At 38.9% G+C, this 25761-nt stretch overlaps 1 protein-coding gene across 1 annotated transcript in view; it reads right to left on the bottom strand.

Annotated features, from left to right (window-relative positions):
- Positions 1-24340, bottom strand: part of FBXO11 (F-box protein 11) — a 39372-nt gene extending 15032 nt beyond the window's left edge. The window contains exons 1-10 of the mRNA XM_009871684.1: positions 24218-24340; positions 24033-24114; positions 17414-17558; positions 16017-16146; positions 14865-14948; positions 14650-14782; positions 9748-9854; positions 9539-9650; positions 4105-4211; positions 3883-4020 (exon numbers count right to left, since the gene is read on the bottom strand). Coding sequence (XP_009869986.1) covers positions 3883-4020; positions 4105-4211; positions 9539-9650; positions 9748-9854; positions 14650-14782; positions 14865-14948; positions 16017-16146; positions 17414-17558; positions 24033-24114; positions 24218-24325 — 1146 coding nt within the window. The 5' untranslated portion in view covers positions 24326-24340. The remainder of the gene's footprint in view (positions 1-3882; positions 4021-4104; positions 4212-9538; positions 9651-9747; positions 9855-14649; positions 14783-14864; positions 14949-16016; positions 16147-17413; positions 17559-24032; positions 24115-24217) is intronic.
- Between the last annotated feature and the right edge of the window lie 1421 nt (positions 24341-25761).

Raw genomic sequence — 25761 nt, 5'->3', positions numbered from 1 at the left:
CTTCCACTGAGACCAGGAAACTGCAAATCCAACAGCTACAACCAGAGCTGCATCGCTCCTTCACGCCCACCTCCCCAGCAACTCAGGTGGGAAGTTAAAAGGGCCTCACTACCTTCTGTCCACAGAGGATTTTCTGGCAGTGCCACACTGCCACCACCTATCAAGAACCCAACCAGATTTGGGATAGAACTAAAGGGATAGAACGAGTACTCACATGGGAAGGAAGACAACCTGAAAAAGGGAAAAGAGATCTGCAATTTGGTGAGCCCAAAAATACCCAGTCAGGGATCAAAATACCTGTCTTCAATAACTAGCTGCTTCTCCCTGTCACCCGTGATAAAAAACTACATGTGGGCTTTTTTCTCAAAGCTTGCAATATATTAGCTATAATTGGAGTAATCATTCACCAAAATTAAGGAAATCCATTTCCCCAAAGAAATATCTTATTATGAGATTACTATGTTATCCAATAGGCATGTGAGACCTGGCCAACAGTCCTTGAATACACACATACAGTGCACAAAATCCTCGTGTCGAATGTTAGTAGGAAGGCTAAAGCAATTTAGTGCTTGTATTAACAAATATTTTATTTAGGAATAAAATTACAGTTTTCTTTAAGTGAATAACCTAAAAATGAATGTCTACTCTAGGATCTCTCAATATACTAAATATGGCACGGTAGGGGGAAGCCGGTGTGGTGACAGTAAGATGAAATGCATCAGGGCTAGAGGAAGAACAGTGGATCCAAAGGTCAGAAGATAAAGTGGGAAAACTGAAATGAGAAAACAGGGGTTCAGTCTACACCAAAGATCTGCCTGCAAAGGGTGACTTGGGACTTGCCTTTCTCAGCTAGTGAAAGCCATTGGTGTCTAGTGGCTGAATTTTTACAAGTATTATTTATATTTCTCAGGGACTAAATAAGATCTACCTGCAATACTCCTACTTAGATGATAAAAGACATTCACTTATGAAGAAGTAACACACCCGGCCTAATTACCGCCTTTTTGTCAAAGATCAGATCTAGCACACATTGAGCCACAGCTAAGGAAGAAGTGTTTCAGGTAGCAAGGCCAGGAACAGAACAAAACGTAGAGGGGAAACATGTACTTGTACCCCAGAGTACATTAAACATGCACTGCTTTGGCTGACTTCATTCACCAGCAGCATTCTGAAATCAAGTCCGTTACAGTGAGGTTTTCATTCCAGCAGCAGCACAGCACCAGAGAAAAGGGGTTCCTGTTTATTCACAGCACCTTAAAAAATTCAACTGCCCAAAGCAACTGACTTGATAGTTCGTTATTCCCTATCACCACAGTTCCAGGCAATCCATGTCCTGAAGTATTCAATGCCTACAGCAAGATAAACAAATTCAGGGGTATCCCTGCAAAGGTAAGAGGGAATCAGAAATAATGTTGATTTTGAACACTACCCTTGATCTGACAGTGAGCAGTATTAACCTCAGCATCCCTTATTTAGTTTGACATCTAATTCGTCATACTCATTTTGTATATACACATTTTGTCCTATTTATGTGCGTAATTTTCATAGAATACTTTGGGCTGGAAGGGACCTTTAAAGGTCACTTAGTTCCAACCCCTCTGCAGTGAGCAGGGACATCTGCAACCAGATCAGGTTGCTCAGAGCCCCGTCCAACCTGGCCTTGAATGTCTCCAGGGATGGGGCTCCTATCACCTTCTCTGGGCAACCTGTTCCAGTGTTTCACCACCTGCATTGTAAAAACTTCCTTCTTTTTATCTAGCTTAAATCTACCTTTTTTTGGTTTAAAACCATTACCCCTTGTCCTGTCCCAATAGGCCCTCCTAAAAAGTTTGTCCCCATCTTGCTGGTACGTCAACCACACCAGTCCCCTTGCTGTCATGTGCAAACTTGCCGAGGGTGCACTTGATCCCACTGTCCATGTCACTGACAAAGACATTAAACAGCACTGGTCCCACTTCCGAGGGAAACCACTTGACACCCATCTTCATCTGGACATCAAGCCGTTGACCACGACCTTCTAGATGTGACCATCCAACCAATTCCTCAACGACCAAACAGCACACCCACCAAATGCCTATCTTCCCAATTCAGAGAGAATGAATTAGGGCTGGACACACCCTGTCAAAAGTCTTACAAAGAGTCCAGAGAAACATCTGTAGCTCTTCCTTTGTCCACTGATGCAGTCACTCCACCACAGAACGCCACGAGGTTGGTCAGCAGGACTTGCCATTGGTGAAGCCATGCTGCCTGCCCTGAATCACCTCCCTGTCCTCCACATCTCTTAGCAGAGCTTTGAAGCAGGACCTGTTCCACAATCTTCCCAGGCACAGAGGTGAAGCTGAGAAGTCAGCAGCTCCCAGGTCCCTCCTCTTTTTATCCTTTTAAAAAGTGGGTCAATGTTTCCTTTTTTCTAGTCACCAAGATTTCACCTGACCGCCATGACTTTTCATACATCAAGGAGAGTGTCTTGGCAACCACACTAGCCAATTCCCCATAGATGTATGTATGTTCAGGTTCCTCAGCTGGTCAAAATCCTCATCTTCTCCTACAGTGGGAGGAACTTTGCTCCTCCAGACCCCATCCACTCAAGAGGCATGTGAAGAGAGATTGCCAGTGAAGCCTGAGACAAAAAAACTCGAGTACCCCAGCCTTCTCCTCCATCTGTTGTTACCAGTTTGCCAGTCTTGCACATCGGGGGCAGATGTTTCTTTGACCTTCCTTTCCTGGCTGACACACCTATAAAAGCCCCTCATTATTCACTGCACCCCTTGCCAAGTTCAGCTCCAGTCGTGCCTTGGCCTTCCTGACCTTATCCCTACACAATTGGGAAGTGTCCCCATGCTCTTCGCAGAATACCTGTCCCTGCTCTCACTGCCTGGGCAGTTCCTTCCTGCCTTTTAGTTTGACCAGCAGGTCTGGACTCAGCAATGCTGGTCTCTTCCCTTCCTTGTTGGATTTCTTACACTTGGAGATTAAGAGATCTTCTGCTCTATGGAAAGAATCCTCAAAGATCTGCCATCTTAAGAGTGACTAGAAGAAAACTGCTTGTTTTGGGACTTTGTCATTCAAGCAGGAAAAACAATGATTTGGCACTATTTGGAAGATAGAATATTTTGCTAAAACAAATCAGCAAATAAACATCCTTCATTTCAGTGGCAAAAGCAACATTCTATTTATTTTAAGGGCTACGCAAACTCATTACTCACTGCTTTACGTGCCTATGAAAGTTACCACCTTGATCCCATGGAAAAAGGCCTAAATTCTGGAACAAAATTCTATGTTCAAATTCCACACTAGAGAAGTCCTCTTCCCAGAGAAGTTGGACATACCCTGCTTCCGAGATTTAGCATTAAAATAAGACTAAGTCTCCACAGAGCATTTTTTCACTTTTCAATCTTCCAGCACCTTATTTTTTATTCTGTTTCAAAGGAAAAAAGAGTGTAGTGATAGCGTAAATGTAACCCTGCTTCCGAGATTTAGCATTAAAATAAGACTAAGTCTCCACAGAGCATTTTTTCACTTTTCAATCTCCCAGCACCTTATTTTTTATTGTTTCAAAGGAAAAAAGAGTGTAGTGATAGTGTAAATGTAAGCCTACCATTCATATCCTATTTCAAGACTTACTTTGTCACTGCAACATAACTGAGTGTAACAGGCTGCCAATCAACTCCAAAAAGCTTGCTTGAACCTCATTCAGCTAAAATTGTTTTTAAAGTAAAGTTCCCTACTGAAGGGCAAGAAAGGAATAGGAGGCATATTTTAAAATATGTGTTCACACGTAAAAGTGTATTTTTGTCAAACATTTCTTCAGTGACAGGAGAAATTTGAAGACTTCAGCTATACATCATCTCTATTTCTTTCTTCCAAAGAAAGCAACATTACCATTCCATGGTCAAAAGTGAAAACGCCAACATCACGTCCGTGGTGAATGTGATTCCGTCTGATAATGGGATTTCCATGGTTTTTAACCCAAATCCCTGCTAACGCATTATTGGAGATCTCATTGTCCTCGTATATTCCCTGGGAAATAAAAATGTAAATGAGATAGGAATCAAGGACAGTAAACAATTTTATCAAAGTAAAGAAACTGGTATCAAAAAATACCTGTGCATGGTCCGTAATATAAAGTCCAACATTTTCACAGTCGCTGATGTTACAGTGTTTAATAGTAGGACAAGCTCCCTGGCCACTGACACATACTGCAGAGCCAACTGGAAGAAAACAGTACAGTTACCATAGCTTCAAAGCCAAGTGTATTTATAAATAGTCTGGCAGTGCGTTTGCAAGAAAAATTAGTGTGAACTGATATTTAAAAAAAGATTCGGCGTGTACATTGCCAAAGTACTGCAAGCCACAGGCAGAAAAAACACTAATGTCATCATTTTGCAGGTGCAAAAAACAGAGGTAGGAGCTGCTTTAAAATCACTCTGTCAAGGTTATGCAGCTGCATGCGATTGCCAGAAGAGACAATAGTTTATATAATAATTCATGATTACGGAAGTTCTCACTCATTTACTGCCCTATGTTAGGCCCACTGTTCACTGACTGTTCACGACAAAGGACAACAGAAACGCAATAAAATTTTATGCTAATTACTGCCTTATCTTACCTCCCAACCCAGTCCTTCAGAGAGCCTAAACAAGTAATATTTTCGTAGCATATGAAGACCTACTGTCAACTAAAGAGGAGCAGGAGACAAACAGCACAATCTCAGGCCCAGAACTACACATCAGAAGCCAACAGGTCTCTTCCCAGCTGAATTACAAAATTCCTTGCTGCAGCTTCTTGGATACCACCACCCAGAAAACAAACTCTTTTCAAGCCACTAGGACTCAAACTGTCCAGGACTTCAATTCCCTAAACTCAATGTCTTATGAAAGAATGAAATTCTGCGGCCACTAAAAATCAACAGCAGATTAATAGTGATTTCAAAAAGGTAAGACGCCATCTCAGAGTATCTGGCCTACGTTAAGATACACCTTCCCACAATTAAACATCGCTAAATAAGCAAGCCAGTACATGCTCTGTTAGTAAGTTTTATATTCCCTTCTAGCACAGTACCACAAAAGACTATACTTTAATAATTCAGAGACTCATTTACAGAGCTTTTTCAAGAAAAAAAATCCTAAAGAAACTATTTTGATTGTCTATTCTGACCTTATGAATAATACAGGCTCTAATAATTCCTTGAATTAATTTCTACAACAATTCTAGTAGCAGGAGCTTCAGCATATACCTTTTAGAAACACATTTAATTTTGATCTGAATATTTCCAACAACTGTGAAACCACCACAAAGCTCGTTAGCTGGTTACAGAGTTGTTAATTTACACTTTAATTGCTCATCTGAGTTCCTTCAGCTCTAGCACCCAGTTACTGGTTCTCTTTATACCAGCGCATGCTGTACCCAATGCATGGGTATATTTACGACCAGCAATTTACTCCTTTGGCCTTGATACAATAACAACTCGCAGTTAGTATGTTTTTTCATTGCAACTGAATTTTCCCGTTTTATCTGTTAGAACTTTTCATTGAACCATTTCTGAATTTTCAACATGTTGCTATGGACACCAGGGAAGAACACTTTACTCTGAAGCAGGGCTAAGCGGAGTTGTAACGCAGTCTCTCTGCTTCTGCTCAGTATCTCCAGCAGTACAACTAAGGACCACGTCAGTTCTGACCACTCAACTATACAAGGGCTTGTATTTAGCTATTTATCCACAATTACTCTTTTTAAAAGATTTTCCCATAAATCAAGCTTTCCAGTAGAGAGGGTTATCACTCAAAACTAGGAATGAAAAGCAAGTTGGGTGCAGAACATCACTTCTCCACACTTATGTGAACGTTGTTTGAGAGTTCACCTTCTGAAAAAGGCATAGCAACCCCTTCTCCTGGTTACCTATAATACTTGAAGTCTTCATCACCTTCAAGTCTTATCAATATGCATTTTATTTCTTCTTTGCTGGTCCTTGATAAAGTGGCTTAAAAATCAAGAAGTCATTTTTTAAATACCCAGCAAAAGTAATTTACAATTACACTGGAAGTTATTTTTCATCTGTTCGATGTATGCTCTAGTAATTCTGTAAAATGCTAACGTTTTAAGGCACTATATATTCAAGTCAAATATTTTTCAAGGTTCTAAGTAATATACCAGCACTGCTACCTTCTTTTAGCAAAAGTGTGATGCAACCATTACAATTTCCAATGCTACTTGCTGTATTTTATCCTCCCTAGTCTCCACCGCACCATTCCGCCCTCCAGGGACACACATCAGCTCGCCCAGGTTTCAAGTTACTATTGATACATAACAGGAGTCCAGAAGATTTCTTAGCCAGTCCTTTTTAAACTCCTGCATGATTTTAGAATATCTATTTTTACAGCTGTTTAACCTCATCCACAGTTACTGTCAAGAGTAGAACATATTTCATTACCCCTCTAGGGTATGAGCACATTTATCATCCCTGCCTATTCTCATTAAATATGGAACAAAAATTACACAACACTTTGCCATTCAAATTTTTCCACTCTGTGATGGATCAGCATCACTGCTAAAACTCCCTTTGTTCCCCAAGACACAAGCACTGTCTTTTCTAGACAGATTCCTAGAATGTGAGGGGTTCGAAGGGACCTCTAGAGATCATCAATCCCCCTGCCAGAGCAGGATCACCTACAGTAGGTCACACAGGAACGTGTCCAGGCGAGGGTTGAAAGTCTCCAGAGACGGAGACTCCACAACCTCTCTGGGCAGCCTGTGCCAGGGCTCTGTCATCTCACAGTAAAGAATTTTCTCCTCATGTTGAAGTGGAACTTCCTATGTCCTAACTTAAACCCATTTCCTGTTTTATTGCTAGGCATCGCTGAGAAAAAGATTGTCCCCTTCCTCTTGACATCTACCCCTCAGATATTTATATATATGTTAGTAAGATCCCCTCTCAGACGTCTCCTTTCAAGGCTAAGCAGCCCCAGTTCTCTCACAGGAGAGATGTTCCAGTCCCTTAATCATCCTCGTAGCTCTCCGCTGGACTCTCTCCAGTAGGTCCCTGTCTCTCTTGAATTGGGGAGCCCAAAACTGGACACAGTATTCCAGGTGTGGTCTCATCAGGACAGAGTAGAGGGGGGGAGAAGATATTATATCTTATCTTGTTTTTCAAGTTCTTTTGTGGGAGGATATTTGGTTGAGGTGTTCGTATTTTGGGGGGAGAATGTTCCCACGCTTTCTTATTTATATTAATAGCTAATAACTTCTCATTATTTGTATTTCCTAATTGCTTTCACTCCTTCTTCCTCTAGGTCTTCGGTGACACCAAGGAACTGTGTATTTTAGGAAAGCCAGTGTGATGTTCTAAAAGAATACCTCTATCACCTCGTGCTTATTTAAATGAAAGCAACCTGACTCACTTCACTGGACTTCATTACTGATTGTGTGAAATTGGTCCTTTTCAGAGTACTAATCACGTGTATTACTGGTTTCGGCTTTATTTTGTTTACTCAGAATATAACAATTGCATACACTTAAGCAATACTTGGAAGAGCCACATTGACAACCATTACTACTTTTATCTATTAAGGTGAGGACCAATGCAGATCTCCTCTACAATGGATGCCACAGAAGCTCTGGACTTTGAGTCTTGCCATTTAAACTTTATTTAAAAACATTTCAAAGACGCTTTGGACTGGCAGCAAGAGACCTGCAACTTAAACCACTCACACTTAATAACTCTCATCTTTATATATCACATACATTAAGAACTTTATATATGGCATAATGTAGAAACATGCTTTAATGCAATTAGGAGGTCTACACAAAGGCTATCAAGCATGTGCTAGGAGAAAAAATTTTGAATGCTTATGGATAAGTATTTCAGAGATGTCATTGACGTGGAAACAGCAAATGCCTTTTCTGGCAGACTGCCATTCTTCCTTCCCTTCTACACAGAGAGCACTTCCTGAGTAAGGCGTGATGGGATAGAAAAAAATAAATAAAAATTAATAATAAATAAGTGATCAGAAATTGATCAGAAATTTTAACTTTGGAGAGGAGAAACAACAATCCAGTGCAGCAGGTGTTCAGAAATCCAGAGTATTGAACAGGCGAAGAGTCCAAAATTCTCAGAAATAGCTTTCCTCAATGAGAAATGGTCATGAAAAAAATTACCAAATCTTAATTTTAATAAACAGTTCTCACAAAAACATCAAGACCTAGTAGTTTTTCTATAAGCACGTTTCAATAAGAAGCCACACAGCTTTTCAAATGATGTTTATAATCAAGTTGAATGTGAGCCTAGAAATTAATTTAATTCCTCTCAATTGTTATCAGGGTCCCCAGTATCGGTATATAGAAACTTCCAGAACAAGTTTTCTTTGTGCACTTCTATTTTCCGGTATTTAGCATTAAACAAAGAAATTAAGATACTGAGAACAGCTAAGCTGTCCTTTGTTCCTCTTTTTTCATTTTTAACACTTCCACATACTAGCTGATATATCTCCAACAAGGCAGATGGTGATGTGAAGAGCAGAGCTGTCTTGACCAGAAGCAAAATAGTGTTTCATAGGCTGAAGCCTCCAAGAAAGACCAAATTTTTCTCTACAAGGAACAGACAAGGAATCCTTCTACAGCTCTTATTACTGTTCCCTGCAGAATTCCCTCCTCCCTCATTCGTACTAGAAAAGTGTAGTTTTTATATTTAGTTCAAGATCTCCTTGTTTCATTGCCTTTTTCTTGAGCTGATCAACCTTTCATGCACTGCCTGCTGTGTAGGTCCAGTCCGTTTCACTGGCTGAACTTTATGTACATAAAGTCTGTATCGCTGTTTCCATGCAAAGACTCAGTTATTTTAATTCTCCTGTACTTCTTCTTTCTGACGCTCCAACTCCGCTTCAGCTGGTTGTGTTCAAACACATTAAACTTGCTGTGTCTCACGTCTAGTGATTGCAAACTGCCGTGTCCTCCTGCCAAATACCGTGACCTGCCACCCAGTCTCTCGCTTCCATTGCCTCTTTCTTTCCTTACTCTAGACCACCAACGTTTCCCAAACCAGGCGATATAAACTCCTCACCTCCAGTGGCGAGATAAGTCTAACTTCTCACATTATGCATTTCTTCTGCCTGTAGAGCTAAGAACTCATGCTTCGAGTACGTCAAATCGTTCCACTCTTGACAGGAAAGTGAACTTAGCTTAGCCATTACTGCTCATGACTTTTAATGCCATCAATCCAATACTGCACACTGCAATGAATCTAATGTAAGTGTCCCCTTCAAATGCCCTCTACTGCCACCTACAAACCAGAATCAGGTGAATTCATATAAACTGTCCCTTTTCGGGTTTTAAACCAAGTGGGAGTCCAGACTGATTCAAATGGGAGACTAAGTCTACATTATCACAAAAGTCTTGGACACAAAGAAGTCACTGTAATAATGCTGTTTCAAGGGAAATGAGGTTTGCAGACCCATATGAAACACCTGAATAAAAAAAAAAAGAAAAAAGAAATATGCCAACTGTAAGCACAGTGTTAGTTTAAAGCAAGGAAAAGTGCACTAACCCGTACAAGTACTTCGAATAATACAGTGATCTATAATTGGACTGCAGTTCACGGTAATCTCTAAGCAGTGATGTGCATTGTGGTGCTGAGCAGATTTGTCATCAGGGTTGAACTGAAACAGGAAGACAACACAAAATGTAGTATTTATTTAATTTCTCAGGCATTAAAATGAAATTATTAAATGTGCTGCTGAAGTTTGAGATTCTTACCCTGATTGTCATATATCCAACATAGGCATCTTCAGAACCCTCCATAAAAACGAAGGTGGAATCTCTAGTGTTTTCTATTATAACTTTATCTGCTACTTTTCCAGGTGCTGTAAAGAAGACATTTATTTAGTCTTAGCTTATGTCACGGAAAAAAAAAATCTCAAAAGACTTACAGAATTCTGTTCAAAGCGACAAAGGAAAACGAACACTATCCTTGGCACATAAATAATCTTCATGTCAGAAGAATCTTAAAGAGTTTCAAAGACAATGGAGAAACCAGTCTTAGACCATCTGCCAATTTAATATTTTGTATCATGAGGAAAATCTTCTCTTGTACAGAGTTAGACTGCTACTTATTACAAACTAACAGTTTAAACACGGATAGCAGTCAAGAGGCATTGTAATTCTCTTACAAAGTACAATTTATTTTGTATTTTAAGCCCTCCTATTAAATCTAAATACATACATTCCATCACTAATTTGAACCAATTTAACAAGTACTCAATAATCTACTCATGACCTATGAGTAACCCCTTACACACTTCTCAAATGTAAGATTCCAAGTTTTGAATCTATATCCTTACTATTCTTTAGAAGAGAACTGTCTAAAATTAGACTGAACTATACTTTCGAAAGTATGTACAGAAGGTTTCAAAATGGCTCATTTGCAAATTCCCTCAATCTGCAATTTGATTTCCTGTGTTAACAGCAAGGCTCTGCTCCTTTCTTTATCCTCAATCCAAAAGCAAGCAACGTTTAGGTTGGAATGGCAGCAGCCAGCAGAGGGAGCAGAAGTTAACAACAGTCTCACACCGGTGTAAGTCCAGGGACACTCATTCACACGACGCAAGAGAGTTCATCTGATTGAAAACTGCACATTAAATACGCAAGCTCAAAGAAGTTTCCCTCGATACATGAAATGTAAATAGGGCAGCCTAGCAGGTAACTTATCTGATAACAACTTGGAACCATTCCCAACCCGAGAGACAGGAGCGTGACCAGGTATTTGCTCCAAATCCTGTATTTTATTGAAGAGCCTACGCACGGGATTTCTCACAAGCAGATCTTCTTCTGTGGTGTGTTGACACCAGCAGAGTCAAGTGGTATGTCCTGTTCTTTATCTCTCAAGCAGAAAGGTGCCAGTCAGAATGAAGCAACATTTACATCATTATCCAGCTTGTTCTCACTATCTAAAAGTCAGATCTGGGCTTCCATTATTGCAGAGCTGCAAATATTTTAAGGTAGTCTAGCTCTTCTTCATGCCACTACTCACTTTGTATTAGATAACAACCAAAAGAGTCTTTGATGAGGACTTGTGTCATCATACAAAATATTTTCCTGCGGCCTGGTAACATTTCTATGTATTCACCACAGCGCAAAGGCACTGACACATACGGATGACTATACCTCAGCATCAGAGAAAGAACAGCACCACAGTATTGCAGGTGAACCAGAACCAGAAAATAAAAGGAGCCCTTTAAGTGTCAGAAAAATAAGTATCAGAATTTTGTTCCATCTTAGGGAAGCAAGGAAAAACTGTACTTCATACTGGATGCTCTGAAATATGACCAAACAAAGCAGAGTGACTTGTGGAGTTGTGCTGGGAATTGCTTGCGATGCATTTGGATGATGTTCTCTACAGACACCTCCTTGCTCTCAGCACATGCCTTATTTCACAGGTCTCTGGAATTTGGGAGGTCCCAATTAGTAAGACACTTACATCCTTACACCCCTCCACCACACACACCGCAGGAAAAGAGTGAAGAGAGAAGGGGACTTATGCAAGTATTAGTTTAATTCTAAATGCAATTCTAAATTCTCTGTAACATCCTACTGAATCTTTGCAAAAGAATTACTCAGAAAAATATCTGTATTTTGGGTATGGCCTTAGACCACTTTAGAAGAAAGAAACCAGTATAAGGAAGGGAGAAGAAAGAAAAGGGCCACTAATTTTGTAACTGAGCAAAACACAGCTCACAAGAAGTTTATTTGCTTAAGTCTAAGGGAATCATGTTCCACGGGATCAGAACTCACACTCATTTTAAGGACCAAGATGAGACCATTCAGAAATAATTTAACAAAGCCCATGATAAGGGATTGCCTAAAGAATTAAAAATTAACTGCATGTTGCCTCAGAATTCTTTCATGCCTCAAAAGGAATAAAACAATTTCACTTTTCAGTGCATTAATAGAAAAGTAACTAGATTCTGCAGGAAATAATCATGACTCTATTCAATTGTATCAGGCGAAAAATGCAGAGTTCCTGTTAGACCTTCCAGTCTAAAATCTACAGCAGAGAACACAAATCTAAATTAGTCTAAAATATCATTTTCAATTCAAAGATGCAGCATGGGTATTTAAAGAATATTTCAGGCATGTGAAAGTTCTCCTGTTCTCAAAGGTAAAAAAGAAGTAGTTATGAGAGTGTTTACTATTTTAGATTCTTCTGCCCTTAAAAAATACAATAATTGTTCTTGGGTTTACTTTTTTTTTTCCTTGACTGAAAACTCCTTCAATAATTTTTTTTTTACTAGCACATTTAAGTCAAATGGAAAATCAAGGGAAAAGAATGAAAGCTCTTTATCTCCTAAAATACAGAAAAAACAGATGTTCAGTGAAGATTTTCAGACCAGGACACACGTCTGTACAACTGCTGAAACTCAGCTACGAAGATGAGAGATTTCTTGCCTTGAGTGAGATGAGCACTCCACAGAGGGCTTATATTCCTCCAGTAATCTGACACCCTTTCCCCAACCCCAGAAAACAGAATTCTTTTAAGAAATTCCTAAGTATTTCTGACCACTGAACCAGAGGCATCAGTTTTCTTACAGGACCTCTACTCTTGCTTCTTACTTGACAACTAGGATTAGTCACAGTACTAGTAATACCTCCACAGGCTTCCTTCTGAACCCAACTCCTTCCTTGACATTTAAGGGAAGAAAGAAATAACCCCAAAATTAAACAGAACAGCAAACCTAGAAGGCCAGGTATTATTCTGAAAGAGCATTTTGCTTATATGAGAAAGCAGAAGCTTCTTGAAAGCTCAAGGCACGTAAAGCTGCCTTTCTAATAATGTTGTGCTTTTTCAGAAGTCAGCAGAAGAAACTATTAACGAAATCCGAGTAGAACTGTGGCGAGATTTGGGACTGCCTTAGTCCTACCATTCAGAAATGCGTGCCAGGCTGAGCAGAGAAGAGGTAGTTCTCCAAAGCTTAGTGGTTCACTTTAATTTGCTTTCTCTTCCAGACAAATGAAAATTGACTCCCTCCACAATGTCACTGACCATTCAGCAAACAAAGTCTGAAGAAGTGAACAGTCAGCAGTGCCAAAAACTGAAATATAAGTACATCCAGCATTTCTGGATTCCTCTTCAAGGTTCTGTTCCCCGAGACAGCTGTTCTGTTACAAAAATACACAATGCAGATCCTTTGCTTTTAAAGAACTGTAGTTAAGATAACCAGAGTTATTCAGAAAGTCAATTCCAGTGGAAGGGAAAGCAGAGGGCCTTTTAAAACTCAAAAGGAGCCAGCAAACACGCAGAAGTTTCACCAGATACCAAAGACGTCGTTTCAAGTTTCACTAATTGAGAAATTTTATATCTTAGGACATTGCTGATCCAGTTTCTTCTGGATTTTAAGCACTTCACAAATATGACTTGCCCTATTTGTACTGGCATCTATTATTGTCATCCCCTATCTGAAAGGGAAACCAAGGGTATATTGTTATTTGTCTAAAGGCCACGTCTGCATTAGCAAGCACTGCAGCAAACAGGGGTGGTACTACAGAGTGAAACAGCGCTGAGGATGAGACATCCACACTACACGCTCTGCAGAAGAGACTGTGACTTTGGACTCGTCATAGCCGGCTCGCTCTCACTGAACGCACACAGACTACACAGCAAGAGTGTTCCAGGAACGTGTCTCTTAGCCTCATCCAAAAGAATCCAGTTTGTGCTCCAAAACCCCTCTGCAACACAACCCAAAGCACTGGAAGCAGCGATGTTCAAGACGTCAGCTTCAGGAACGTAGTCGTGAACGGACGAACTAATCCACTAACACATCTCCATCTTGCAGATCTGCAGGCACAAGTCTTACAGCTAACCCTGGAATAAGCCGAGTGCACTGCCCAAAACCCTTCTCGTTGCCAAGGCTGCAAGACCCAGGCAAGAGGTGCCAGAACAGATTCACTCAAGAACAAAACAGTTGCTATGAAGAACAGACAGATACCTGAAAAGAGGTGCTAAAAAAACCCTCAAAACAAAAACACACCCCACCAGTCTAAATTCTTACCACGCTATTGTGCCACAATCAGCAGTCAGGTGTATTATCTTACACTAAATTCCTAAAACTTTCTTATTCTAAAAGTCTTTTTTTCCTTCTCCATGAAGGTTCTCCTTTAGAGGAACAGTTGGGAGATGAACAGAGCAAGAACCTCCAACCTCCAGTCTCAGAATCTTTCTGCTGGATGCTCTCATTTCCTTCCTCGAGATAGAATTACGTTGCCGAAGAAAATGGGACAGATACTAATTTGGGCTTGCTCACACTGCTGGATTCTACTCTGGAGATAGGTTATATATAAACAAATTTCATAAGAACCACCTGAAAATTTCAACTGCAATCATGTAACTGAGTACACTTTCTGACAAATTCAATTTTGTTTTCTCCTAATGAAATAAAAAGATAAAGAAGTTATTCCAAGAACTAAACAAGCAGAGGGTAGTACTTCAGTCTGAAGCATGAGCTACTTTTTAGTTAGTAGCAGTCGTACAGAAAATACCTGTTTACTAAGTTGATGAAGATGAGCGTTTATACTGGATATAAAATACACCAAAATATCTTTGTAATTAAAGTGGTGATTAACATAAGTCATACTTTGAGACAAAGATGCTTTCAGTGTAAATACCTGCACCGATCATGGTGATTGGAGATTCTATATATATCCATTCATCAGTATATATACCAGAGTGAACAAAGATAAGTCCATCAAAATGAGCTTCTTGAACTCCACCAAGAGCATCCTCAATGGTATCATAGTACTAGAATAAAAGGGACAAGTTTAGACAGAAATATCCATGCAAAGATACATAACTATTCTTAAGAACTCCTTTAGAAACATACCAACATATTTTCTCTTCCTTTGTATCTTGCAGGATTACTGTAGAAGTGTTCAGCAAAACCTGGCTTCACATGTGCTCCCTTGTACTGAAACAAGGAAAATAATTTATTATAACTTTGCAGATAGGTGGACCTGAATGCACAGACTAGAGATCTACTAATTCCCTAATTAACAAGCCACTTGCTGATTACGAGGTTGTTCCAGAAACTAAGGATCATATTCTGACCTCCCATAGCAGGCACCCAATTTGAAACGGTAACACCAAAAAAAGTCTGAGCCTAAGAGAGAGCTCAGCTAAACTGAGAGGCTAACCTGCTCACGCAGCCAGAAGCTTCTCAAGTGACTGAAAGAGCTTTGTGTAACTTACCCATCTCACAACACATGTTCTTATTTCCCTATTTTGTTTTTCTAGCAGGTTGCCACAAAAACAAACTGCATTTACATGGTGAGGGGAAAAAAAAAGAATCCTATACTTTTACTCTTGATTAACCACTGAACAAAGCAGCCAAGTCAACATGCTTCAGGATTTCATTAGCCAATTACACACAGCATTGTATAATACACACACCTTAATATTTATTTCCTTTTCAAATACCATGTCCAGCTATTCTTACAATACCTTTGACAGTTTGGATTAGAGGCTCAATCACATGCCTTAGAGGTAACTTGTTTAGCTCCAGTCACGTCAGCTGTAAATTGCTATTTAAGTTCAAGTGATATTAACAATATACTCTTCAGTTTACTAGAGGAGGATGTAGAGAAATCTGATGACCAGCACACACACTGGCTTAATAACGTATGACTATAACCATATATTTGAAGTTTATTTGCGAGCCACAGACCACGGCAATCTCTTCCACAGTATTTCAGTGATGCAAAACATGAGGCAGACATAAGACAGAGGAGCTGGGTGCTCAAGCACTCCATTTTACCACGACATGTCTCCCTAAAGCCTGCCTCCAACAGGAAGTAAAGTCAGCTATCCCCCTACTGCATAACACAATACAAGGACCTCTCCCCACCTCCTTAGTCCCGTCATCTTGTTTAAAGTCTAAGACCAAAATAAATATTATCGTCAGCCACATTTCAGAAGTTGGGAGTTTTACTTTTATAAACCATTTTTAAATTGGAATATGAATGAATATTACTGTTACCAGTTGCTGAAAGCTTTCTTTCCAGGGATTTGGATGCTCATATTCTTCTGGATTAATCTGATAAAATTTACCAGGTTCAGGATGCATCATTGGACGAGTGTACTCAAATACTTCCATATACAATCTTTTCCTGAGCAGAAATGAAAATCAACAAATACTTGATTACTCTTCTTTTTTAATATAAACAAACAAAATGTTTAAACTTGTTTTTTTCAACAGCATTTGCCACTCTGTGACAGTGAATTTGATCAAAATCAGTACCAACGGCTTTAAAACACTTCCAAAATAATTTTTCTGTTGGACTGACTTCTCTGTTTCTAAGAAAAATTTTGACATGTGTTTCACAGTCCAAGCACTAGAGCTCTCAAAATATAATTTGCTTGAAGAAATTTAAGGAGCTAGTTACAGTGTTTGTGGAGTCAGAGCCTAATTAACTACAGCATTGCTTTAACACTTATGAAAGCTAGGTATGTACGAATGACAAAGCTTAAGACATGTGCTATCACCTCTTCCTCACCTTGCCAAAACAAAAAAAATTACTGAAGAAAATGCATTCACGGAGAACAAATGATGCACTGTATTTCAAAAAGAGTTCATCAGTGGACAGATTACAGTGGCTTAAAAAGAAGGAGATAGCACACGAAGCACACAACAATTGGATTCTTTTGATTAGTGCCAGAATACTAGTAATTGCAGTGTCTGAGCCTGCTGATATTAAGAGCTCAGACTTAGAGGATGCCACTGAATCTCAGAAGTTGTAATTCATCTACAGCATTTCTATGATGTTATAGTCAAATTTTCTTCTAATCTTTATATTTATTTTTTTTAAAAAATACAAAGCTTAGGAAATATGTGTTATTCTTTCATTTTTTATAAAAAAGTTACAAATTTAGACTCCATTTATCCAAACTCTCAACAGCATAGGGTGGATTCATATGGGAGAGAACAGCCTAAACATTCAACCATTAAACAATACAAACAAACAAAAAAAATCAAACAAAACAAAAAAGTAATATTAGACAAAACTTGCACCTAATTTAAGAAAAGCATTGTTCCTTTTGCATTAAGTAACAAAATCCCCACAGAAGTCTGAAAAAGGTTAATGAGGGGAAGAAGGAAAGCAGTGGCTACAGAAGGAATACCTCACTAATTTTTTTAAACAGCCATTATTTAACTAGTATCTACGCTACTAGAGAGACAAAAGCCTTACTGCTTAACACATATAATCAGATATTCATAAATAACAAACAACACTTAAGTAAACCAGACATACTAAAGTACAATTGTTTTTAATTCAACTAATGGCAAGCAACATTTCAATTTTTCTATTGCACTGGAATCTCGTGCAGCACATCGAATATATTTCACAAGATAATGAAGAATAGCTTTTCACTTACCACAAAATGGGATCATTAGCCAGCTCACTGAAGCGTTTACACACACAAGCTGCTCTACAGAGATCCTGCTCCAGCAGGTAGGAGAAGATCTTCAAAACCACTTCATCTGGCAACTTCTCCTGAAGATACTGTTCTGCGGGTGCTGCTGTTAAACAGTAAACTATGTAAGGTTATTGACCTATTTAACCAGCCCAAATTCTGACAAAAACAGATCAACAGCTTGCCATGTAAAAGATTCCTCTTTAAAGTGCTGATCAGCTCAAAGCAGCCTGTTTTTCTGGTTTGGGGTGCCTTTTTGGGGGGTTGGGTTTTTTTTTTGTTTTGATTTTGGTTTTTTGCATGGTTTAAGTACATTTAATCTAAATCTAAAGGCAAAAAAAAAAGGGCAAATGGTGGAGCTCGGAATCAGTGTTAAGTTACAGACTTCAAACCCTCTTTCAAAACTTTTCAGTTCACTTTTTCTATTGGAGGAATCAACTTGCACACAACTGCAGACGTGCTGCAGGTTACTGTGCATGTTCCAGAGACGCTGGCTCCTCACTGCTTTTAGCTTCATTGTGGGTCAGTTAAGCCACATTAACCATATAGCAAAAACCAATCCAGTCCCAAAGTCAAAATTTCTGTAAATATTTTCAAACGCAAGAGAATTTACTCAGAAATAGTCACCATCCGGAAAAAACTACTAGTAGAACCTTCTTGTTCTCCCAGAATGAATACATCAGGAAAAAAGACGTCTGGGATGCAGGAAACCAGCAGCCAGCAGTAACTCCCAAGTCTCCTCCTTCCACTTACTCCCATTTACGCTCTTTCTTTTAAAATGAAAAATCTCAGCCAGAAGAAGCGTTAGCCTTGCCAGATGTTGTCTTTCTTGAAAGAGGTTTGAGAAAGCGGCACCCGTATTATCCTGGGGAGACGTGACTGCACTTCTACTCACGGGCACACGCGCACTCAACCTGGGCCAGGTAATACTGGAAACCCCCTCGTCTGTAGTTTGTGTTCTAGTGAGACCCCTCTGCAGCAGGTCTCCTCACAGCAGGGGAGTTCTTCTTGCAGAGGTAGCGGTTACTGTTTTTAGGATCCTTTCTCAGGCAGAATCATACAGAAGAGCTTCCCGAGTTCAGAGGATTTGCATGCAGGGCATTAAAAGCTCCTGCTACATTCATAATGCAATTACACCTCTGTAACACTCCTTGCATTATTCATTTTTTTTCCTAGAACATCTGAACACGAGGAGCACTCTGGTCGTGATATGGGCTACTACAGGAAGACTAATAAACTGATCCTCAGAAAGACAGATCTACTACATTTGAGGGAATATCATTTTCAAAAAGTCTCTATGTCAAATTCCACCACCAAAAACCTCAAAACAAACAAACAAAAACCAACCTAAGTCTTCCTTGGGCAGAGCACTACAAATAACTACATTATTTGCAGCTAGAAGAGAGAGATGCGAACTGCAGCCACCAGAATTGTGGCTTTTAGAAAGATGCTAAATTGGGCTCTACAGACCACATCACCAGAACCTGCGTCCTAAAAGAGAAGCGATTAAAGACGTTTTTTCAAGGTGTCATGCCTACATCTGCGGTCCCATCAGTTAGTATAAACTCTGAAATGCTACTGACTTCGCAGTGACTTTCCCTGAGCCTGTTCCTTGTTGCACCGTTCTATGAATGTCACCCTGGTGATTCACCAATGCTGATTCCCTCTAAGATGCTGGGAGGGCATTTAACCAACAGACAGATGGCGGCTCTCAACAGTAACGCAGCTTATGCTCGTAAGCTATAGGGACACTTCAATCCAACAAAACCCTGTGCTATACAAAAGGAGTAAGTCTCACCATTCCACATGTCCATAGCTACTTGCTCCCAAAGTATCTTTTAGGTTGGCAGTATCGGACAGAATAAACCAAATTATTTTTTTTTTCCCCCTCAACCTTACCCATCCTCCTCCAAATCAATTTTGTTTTTTTAATGGATCAGCTCTTTGTAGTTTATTGTAAGCTACAGAAGTGCTAGCATAGGCAGAAGGAAAGAGATAGGAATGAACGTCCAGAAGTGGGCGAAGACAGTTCCCTTCAGCAGCAGTATTAATGCCAGATTAAAAAATTATTTTTATTTAGGAAAAAACACAACAAAACAAACCCCCCCAAATTTATGAGCCAGGCTGAAGCCAGTAAGTTAGCAAAACTCATAAAAAGCAAGTGGGCCTTATGCTCAAGAGACACTTGGGAAACACGAACCAGCAGTCCACAATGTGAGCATGGCTGGACATCACCAAAAAAAATTACATACAAAATCAATGCTGGTTCTTAAAAAGGTCTTTTTCCAGGTGAGACATAAAGGTTCTTTCCTGTGTCTCACAGGCAGCAACAATTCATTCTACAGTCCTAATTTCTCTTGAAATGCATCACAGGATAATTGGACAGAGTTCATCTTTGTCTGGTAACTTTCCAGTTCGATGTGGAAATATATCTTCTACCACGTTAGAAAGTTGAAATTTGTGAATGCACAGCAGTAAATCCTCATGAGTCTTCCATGACCTGTCTTCTCCTTTTAAAACACAAATCCCTGAGGCGAACAATTATATTTTCTTCCCAAGACAATCTGTTACTCCCCTAAACAACCTGAAGATTTTTTTCCTGTAATTATATGTATGTTAGCACCTTGATTAATCTTTTATTGATGAGGGAAATTCACTACTGCAGTGCTTCCCACTGCCTAAGAGTTCATACTCTAATTTTCCTCCCTAGAATCTATCTGAAAAAATGAAATCTAAATGAGTTTCTTTACCGCCAGGGGCATGGATAAACTCTGAATGTGTCAAAAAACTTCTTGCAATAAAAAAGCTACAGTAAATCTCCCCACCCCTTGCAATTTTTCACATCATCTTTACTTAGAAACTAAGTCACTGCTTGCAAAATGAAGATGATAATTTTACAGGCTGTCGTGAGTTAGGGCTGGGCCAGCCACTAACACACACAGACACTCTCTAAGCCCCTCTTCCCCCCTGCCAAATGGGCAGGAAAAAGGAATGAAGCAGAGAGACTTTCAAGTTAGAGAAGAAAAAAAAACTAGAACAGCTTTAACTAAACAATAATAGAAATAATAGTGGAATGATAAAAGTAAAGAACTATATACAACTATAGATAACAGTCTGATATCAAACCCGACTCCCTCTCCCGATACCAATCCCCACTGGTGCTGCAGAGCAGGAGGCACTGGGGAAGCCCCAGGCTCAGCGGCGGCGGGAGCTGGATACAGGAGCTGGATTCGGGAACTCAGGATCCGGATCAAAAGCAGGAGATCAGATGGAGTCCTCCCTGGACACTGGCCATTGCAGAAAAGGGACAAAACTCTCGTGATCACTCAATTTATACTATCCTCACCCACCTTTATCTAAAATCCTGTACAAGTTAGAGATTTAATAAAAATTGCCCTTCTGCTCAATTAAGAAGGGGTTGATTTAAGATTTCTCCACTCAAATCACTAATATAGTGATTACTAGGAAGAATTCTTCAGTATAACTTGCATAAGCTAATTTGTTCTTAATGTGAAGACTTAAATATCCTCTGGGTCTGAGAGAAAACTCAATGCTTTTGTTTTATAAATTCACACTTCACATTTTGGGTATCTTCTAGTAATCTGTCAAAGCAAGGATACGTTCAATATGTTCCTCCTCACAGTTTACAAAAATAAGCTCAAACATTTTTAAAGGTTCGTCTGGCCACCGAATCAGAAACATTCATATGCTGCTACTCCTGACAGCTTTATGCCCATTGACAAAGCAAAAGTTAAGTACAAAATACATATGTTTATTAAAAAAATAAATACTGACAGTCCTCCAAGTATGTGTTAAAAATAGGCAGGACTAAAAATGAAAATAAAATGCAAGAGTTCATCACGAATCTTTAATCTTTGCCCTAACTTAAGTTGACAGTTGAACTATTTATAATTTTAATAAAGTATTAATATTCTAGACAACTGAAAGTTAGAGTCACAGCTGGTTATGTCATTCTGTTTCCACAGGATACGTGTGAAGTTAATTCAGTTTCTGTCTACTAAATGCACAAAATTGAAACTAGTATAGTAATACCAAGACAAAGGGCAGGGAAAGTTGCCTGAAAGTAAACTACATTCTTTGTACAAAGACCAAGAACGCCATCCCATGAATCCTGAATTGTAAATTATGTCTTGTATGGATACCTTTTTTGTCCATTTTAGTGGAGAAGATAGAGACAAAAGCTTTTGTTCCATAAGGAGGCATTTAGTAAAAATATTTTCTGGTTAATAAGTAGAAAACATGTCAGAGAACATAGCATTCTTTAGAAAATATCTTACAAATCCACAGGAAAAAAAAGGCAGTTCAGTTCTGTGAACCATGAGCTGTACACGTACGTAATGTACAGAACAATCAACAAGTGATCCAGTGACCTAATGTCTCAGCATCTACTGCAACTCCGTAGTTCAGCGAAAATAAATAAATTACTTGTCTCTGAACTGAGGCCCTCCAAATATAGTTAAAAGCCAGTAAGAACTGCCCAGTAAAAAACAAAAAGGCAAATGTAGTACTCTCAAACCAAGAGAAGAAAAAACCTATGCAGTAATAAACAAAAAGGAAGAGTATGTCAAATGATTAAAACTCCAGATTAGAATGTTATGATGAGACAAGTAGTACTGAAGACTGAAATATCCTGGTAAGTGGAAGAACACATTTACTGTTGAGATAAAATAAGGAAACAGTCAGAATACACTGAAATTAAATCTTTCTGTGAATCAAGAAATGTGATATTAGCATATGATATAAGTATTTGGATCAGTAAGATCTAAAAGCTGTAAATGTTTTCTACAGATGCCAAACAAATGCTGAATTTGTAGGTTCAGCAGTCAGTTCTGATGTGAGCAGCAGAGCTGTGTCATGCTTTTTCTTAACTCAGTTTTTGGTTTCTTCATTTTTGTACTTAATAGTTTAAGTGAAAATTATGTACATATTTTCTATAATGTGTTGCTTTGTCATCAAGATTCTTGTATATTCATTAATCTTTCTGCCTCAGGATCAAACTCATTGTCCAACTGCAGAAACAACTGGAGAACAGGGTTGGAAGTAACAGAAAAAAGCACATCACTTTCAAAATTCTAGTATGTTCTCCTTCACGGCACTGACTTTTTTTTTTCCTCCTTATAATTTGAAATAGCAACTCTCTCAGCAGTACTAATTCTGAAATCAGTATTTTCCCAAATACTGGCTCCACTCCAGGTGGAAAGTCTTAATTGACTGGCATTTCTCCTTTCACCTCTGCCAAATTTTCCTCAACTCAGAGTCCACACGACAAGAAATGGTTCTCCACTAGGACATTTTCCTCTGATTCTAATCCCACACCTTCATTTCATCTACAGTTCTGAAACAAACAGCTCTGTTTTCCAGATGACAATATACAATCTCCACTAATGACAATGCAGAAAGTGTCATGCTTGCAATCCACTCACACAGCTATCATTATCCTCACCAACCAAAAAAACGGGAAAAAAAAATCAATATCTGATTCTTAAACAGTTACTGGAATTAAAAGATTTAATCAAAGGTGGTAGGCGAGGAAGAATAAAACAGGGAGGGGAAGAGACAGGGCTTCAAAGATAAAATGTGCACCATGGAGAAGGCGAGAAGCCAAAAAGAGCAGACTTCAACAGAAGCAACAAAAATGGACCAGAGCCTCATGCCAGTTCCTCAGTTTTAATTCACAATATTAAGAGACATGTGGAATTTAAAAAAAAAAAAATAAAAAATGAAAAGGCAAGAAAAGCAAGAGAAACCACATTAATGGGAGTTGGCAAGCGTTGGTGTTGATTTTCCAGGGAAAAGTGACAGCAGATCTCCTGGAACTAGAGAGTGTGTCAGGAGACATAAAGGGATAGGAAGCAGAAAGACTGAAAAATGATGTAGTAAAAACAGGGTAAGTAGGATGTGTGCATATATATATATATATATGTATGTATGTATTTATGTATGTATGGTTTTTTTATATATCTATACACACATGTGTGTGTGAGCACAACTATACATGTGTGCTTATTATACTACATACATATGCTGTGTATGTGTGAAATACATGTACATATAGTGTACATACATGCACAGGGGTATACATGCATATTTTACTTGTAAACACACACAAACGCTTTCCCTCTCTCCACAGTGAAGTGCTATAACGACATCCCAAAACAATATACTGGAACAACACATCAACAGGAGAAATGGCAAATAAGCCCCGTGAGAGCACTGCACCCCTGCAGCATTACTGCTTCTGCCAGCAGCGTGCATACAGCTACAAAGCACTCGGAGGAGAATAAACACCCCAACTAAAACACCCCAAACCAAAAGGCCTGCAGGAAAGCAGGCAGATGAAAGGACCAGATTCTAAAAATCAGATTAAAAATCATGCTTCCAAATTTGAAGTTCAGTAGCTGCTTTTTCACTACCGTTTCTGAGCTGGAGAACAGATAGGAAATGTAAGTTTTGCAGGTGGTGTGTGTAGGTGGGTGGTTGTGTGTGTGTGTGAGGTGAAAATGTCTCCCACCCCTTCTCCTCTACCCCTTTTTGTTTTTTTGGTACAAAAAGTTATTACCAGATAAATCCTGGGATTTTCCCGATACTCTAGCACGTTTAGCTCGGTGACCAAAGTTTTCAGTAGCTGAAGTGGAGGCGCCCTTTAATGAGATAAGTAAGAATTATTTCAGTCATTAGGTAACTTATAAAAAGTACTAATTACCCTCCTATTACACTTTACTACTAAAAACAAACAAAAGTTACCTCCATACTGCTCTTTGTAGGGCAAGCTGTTCTTTTAGGTAGAAGAGTTTTTCTGCGAAGTTGGTATGGACTATTTTGTGCACCAGGACCTGATTCTTCTGCAACCATATCTGCAGGAACATCATCATCTGTCAAGAAAAAAGGAAGTTTGCTAAGTTGAATTGTAGTTTTGTTTTATACCAAAAACTGCTATAGATATTTTCAGGCAAATACATCCAGTCAGGAGGGCAGGCAGAAATGCTAAAGCACAGAGAACTTTTAGTGAAAAATCAGAATAGGCACAGCATACATAAAATTACATCAGGAAGTACACAGGAATTATCTCTCTATATACACAGAAGCTATAACAAAAGCTGCTTAATTGTAGTTTTGTTTTATACCAAAAACTGCTATAGATATTTTCAGGCAAATACATCCAGTCAGGAGGGCAGGCAGAAATGCTAAAGCACAGAGAACTTTTAGTGAAAAATCAGAATAGGCACAGCATACATAAAATTACATCAGGAAGTACACAGGAATTATCTCTCTATATACACAGAAGCTATAACAAAAGCTGCTTAAAAAAAAAAAAAAAAAATCCACACAAAACTCCCACAAACACGAAGGCTTTTAACTTCTCTGCAAGCATATAATTCACTGTGCTAATTCCATCACTTCATTACCTCAGTTTTTTCACCTAACGTTATCAGCATAAAGAGAAGCACTGGAGTTTCAATTATTAACCAGATGTTATCAAGAAATCCTTTCGTAAACATAGCTTTTCGGACAAAACTCAAGGCAGAATTTTCCCAAAACGTTTCACGAATAGTCCAGGCCAGCATACCTTCATTTTACAGAAGACTTTGTATCTTTAAATACATACTTTCTGTTTGCCTAAATTATACTTATATTCTCTCCCCGCTTTCTAAAAAAAAAAAGAAGATATGCAGTGTGATGAATGTAATTTTAAACCTTTATTTCACTGGTTTCAGTTTTCCAAGTTCATATATTTATGGAACATACTTGAAACAAGCAAGGAACAATTATTTATGGCTGCATGCCCTACAACTAGTATCGCACAATGAAGTTTCAAGAATTTTTAAAAGGCCAGAACAGAAACTGTCAAATTAAAGCCCAGCTTCACTTAAAAGGTATACACTTTCTGCAGATGCTTAACTGTGAGAAAAGAATTTTGGACTTCCTTTTCATTTTAACTGCTTTTTCACTTTTAAACTGGGTAAAACATGATATAAGAGATATCCAGAAAAGCAATACAGTAAACAGTTTTTCTGAATATATTAGGGTGCAGAGAGACTGATGTTAAGAAAAACCCGCAAAAAACTTCCTACCATAAAAACCCTTTACCCTTCAAATATTAAACTGATCTGATTAAAGCATAAAAGGAAAGCAATTAAAAGAGTTATGAAGACTCCCTTATATTTCAAGCTCTTAAAACTCTTGGCTTTCCTATAGGTGTTTTTTTTTGTTGGTTGAGTATTCCACATCAATTACAAAACATTGCATTTATATAGCCATCATAGCCCAAGCTGCTATATCAGTGATGA

The sequence above is a fragment of the Apaloderma vittatum genome, unplaced genomic scaffold, assembly GCF_000703405.1.
Source record: "Apaloderma vittatum isolate BGI_N311 unplaced genomic scaffold, ASM70340v1 scaffold6956, whole genome shotgun sequence".
Taxonomy (NCBI): Eukaryota; Metazoa; Chordata; class Aves; order Trogoniformes; family Trogonidae; genus Apaloderma; species Apaloderma vittatum.
Note: the sequence above shows the minus strand (reverse complement) of the source record. Positions and strands in the feature narration are given on the sequence as shown.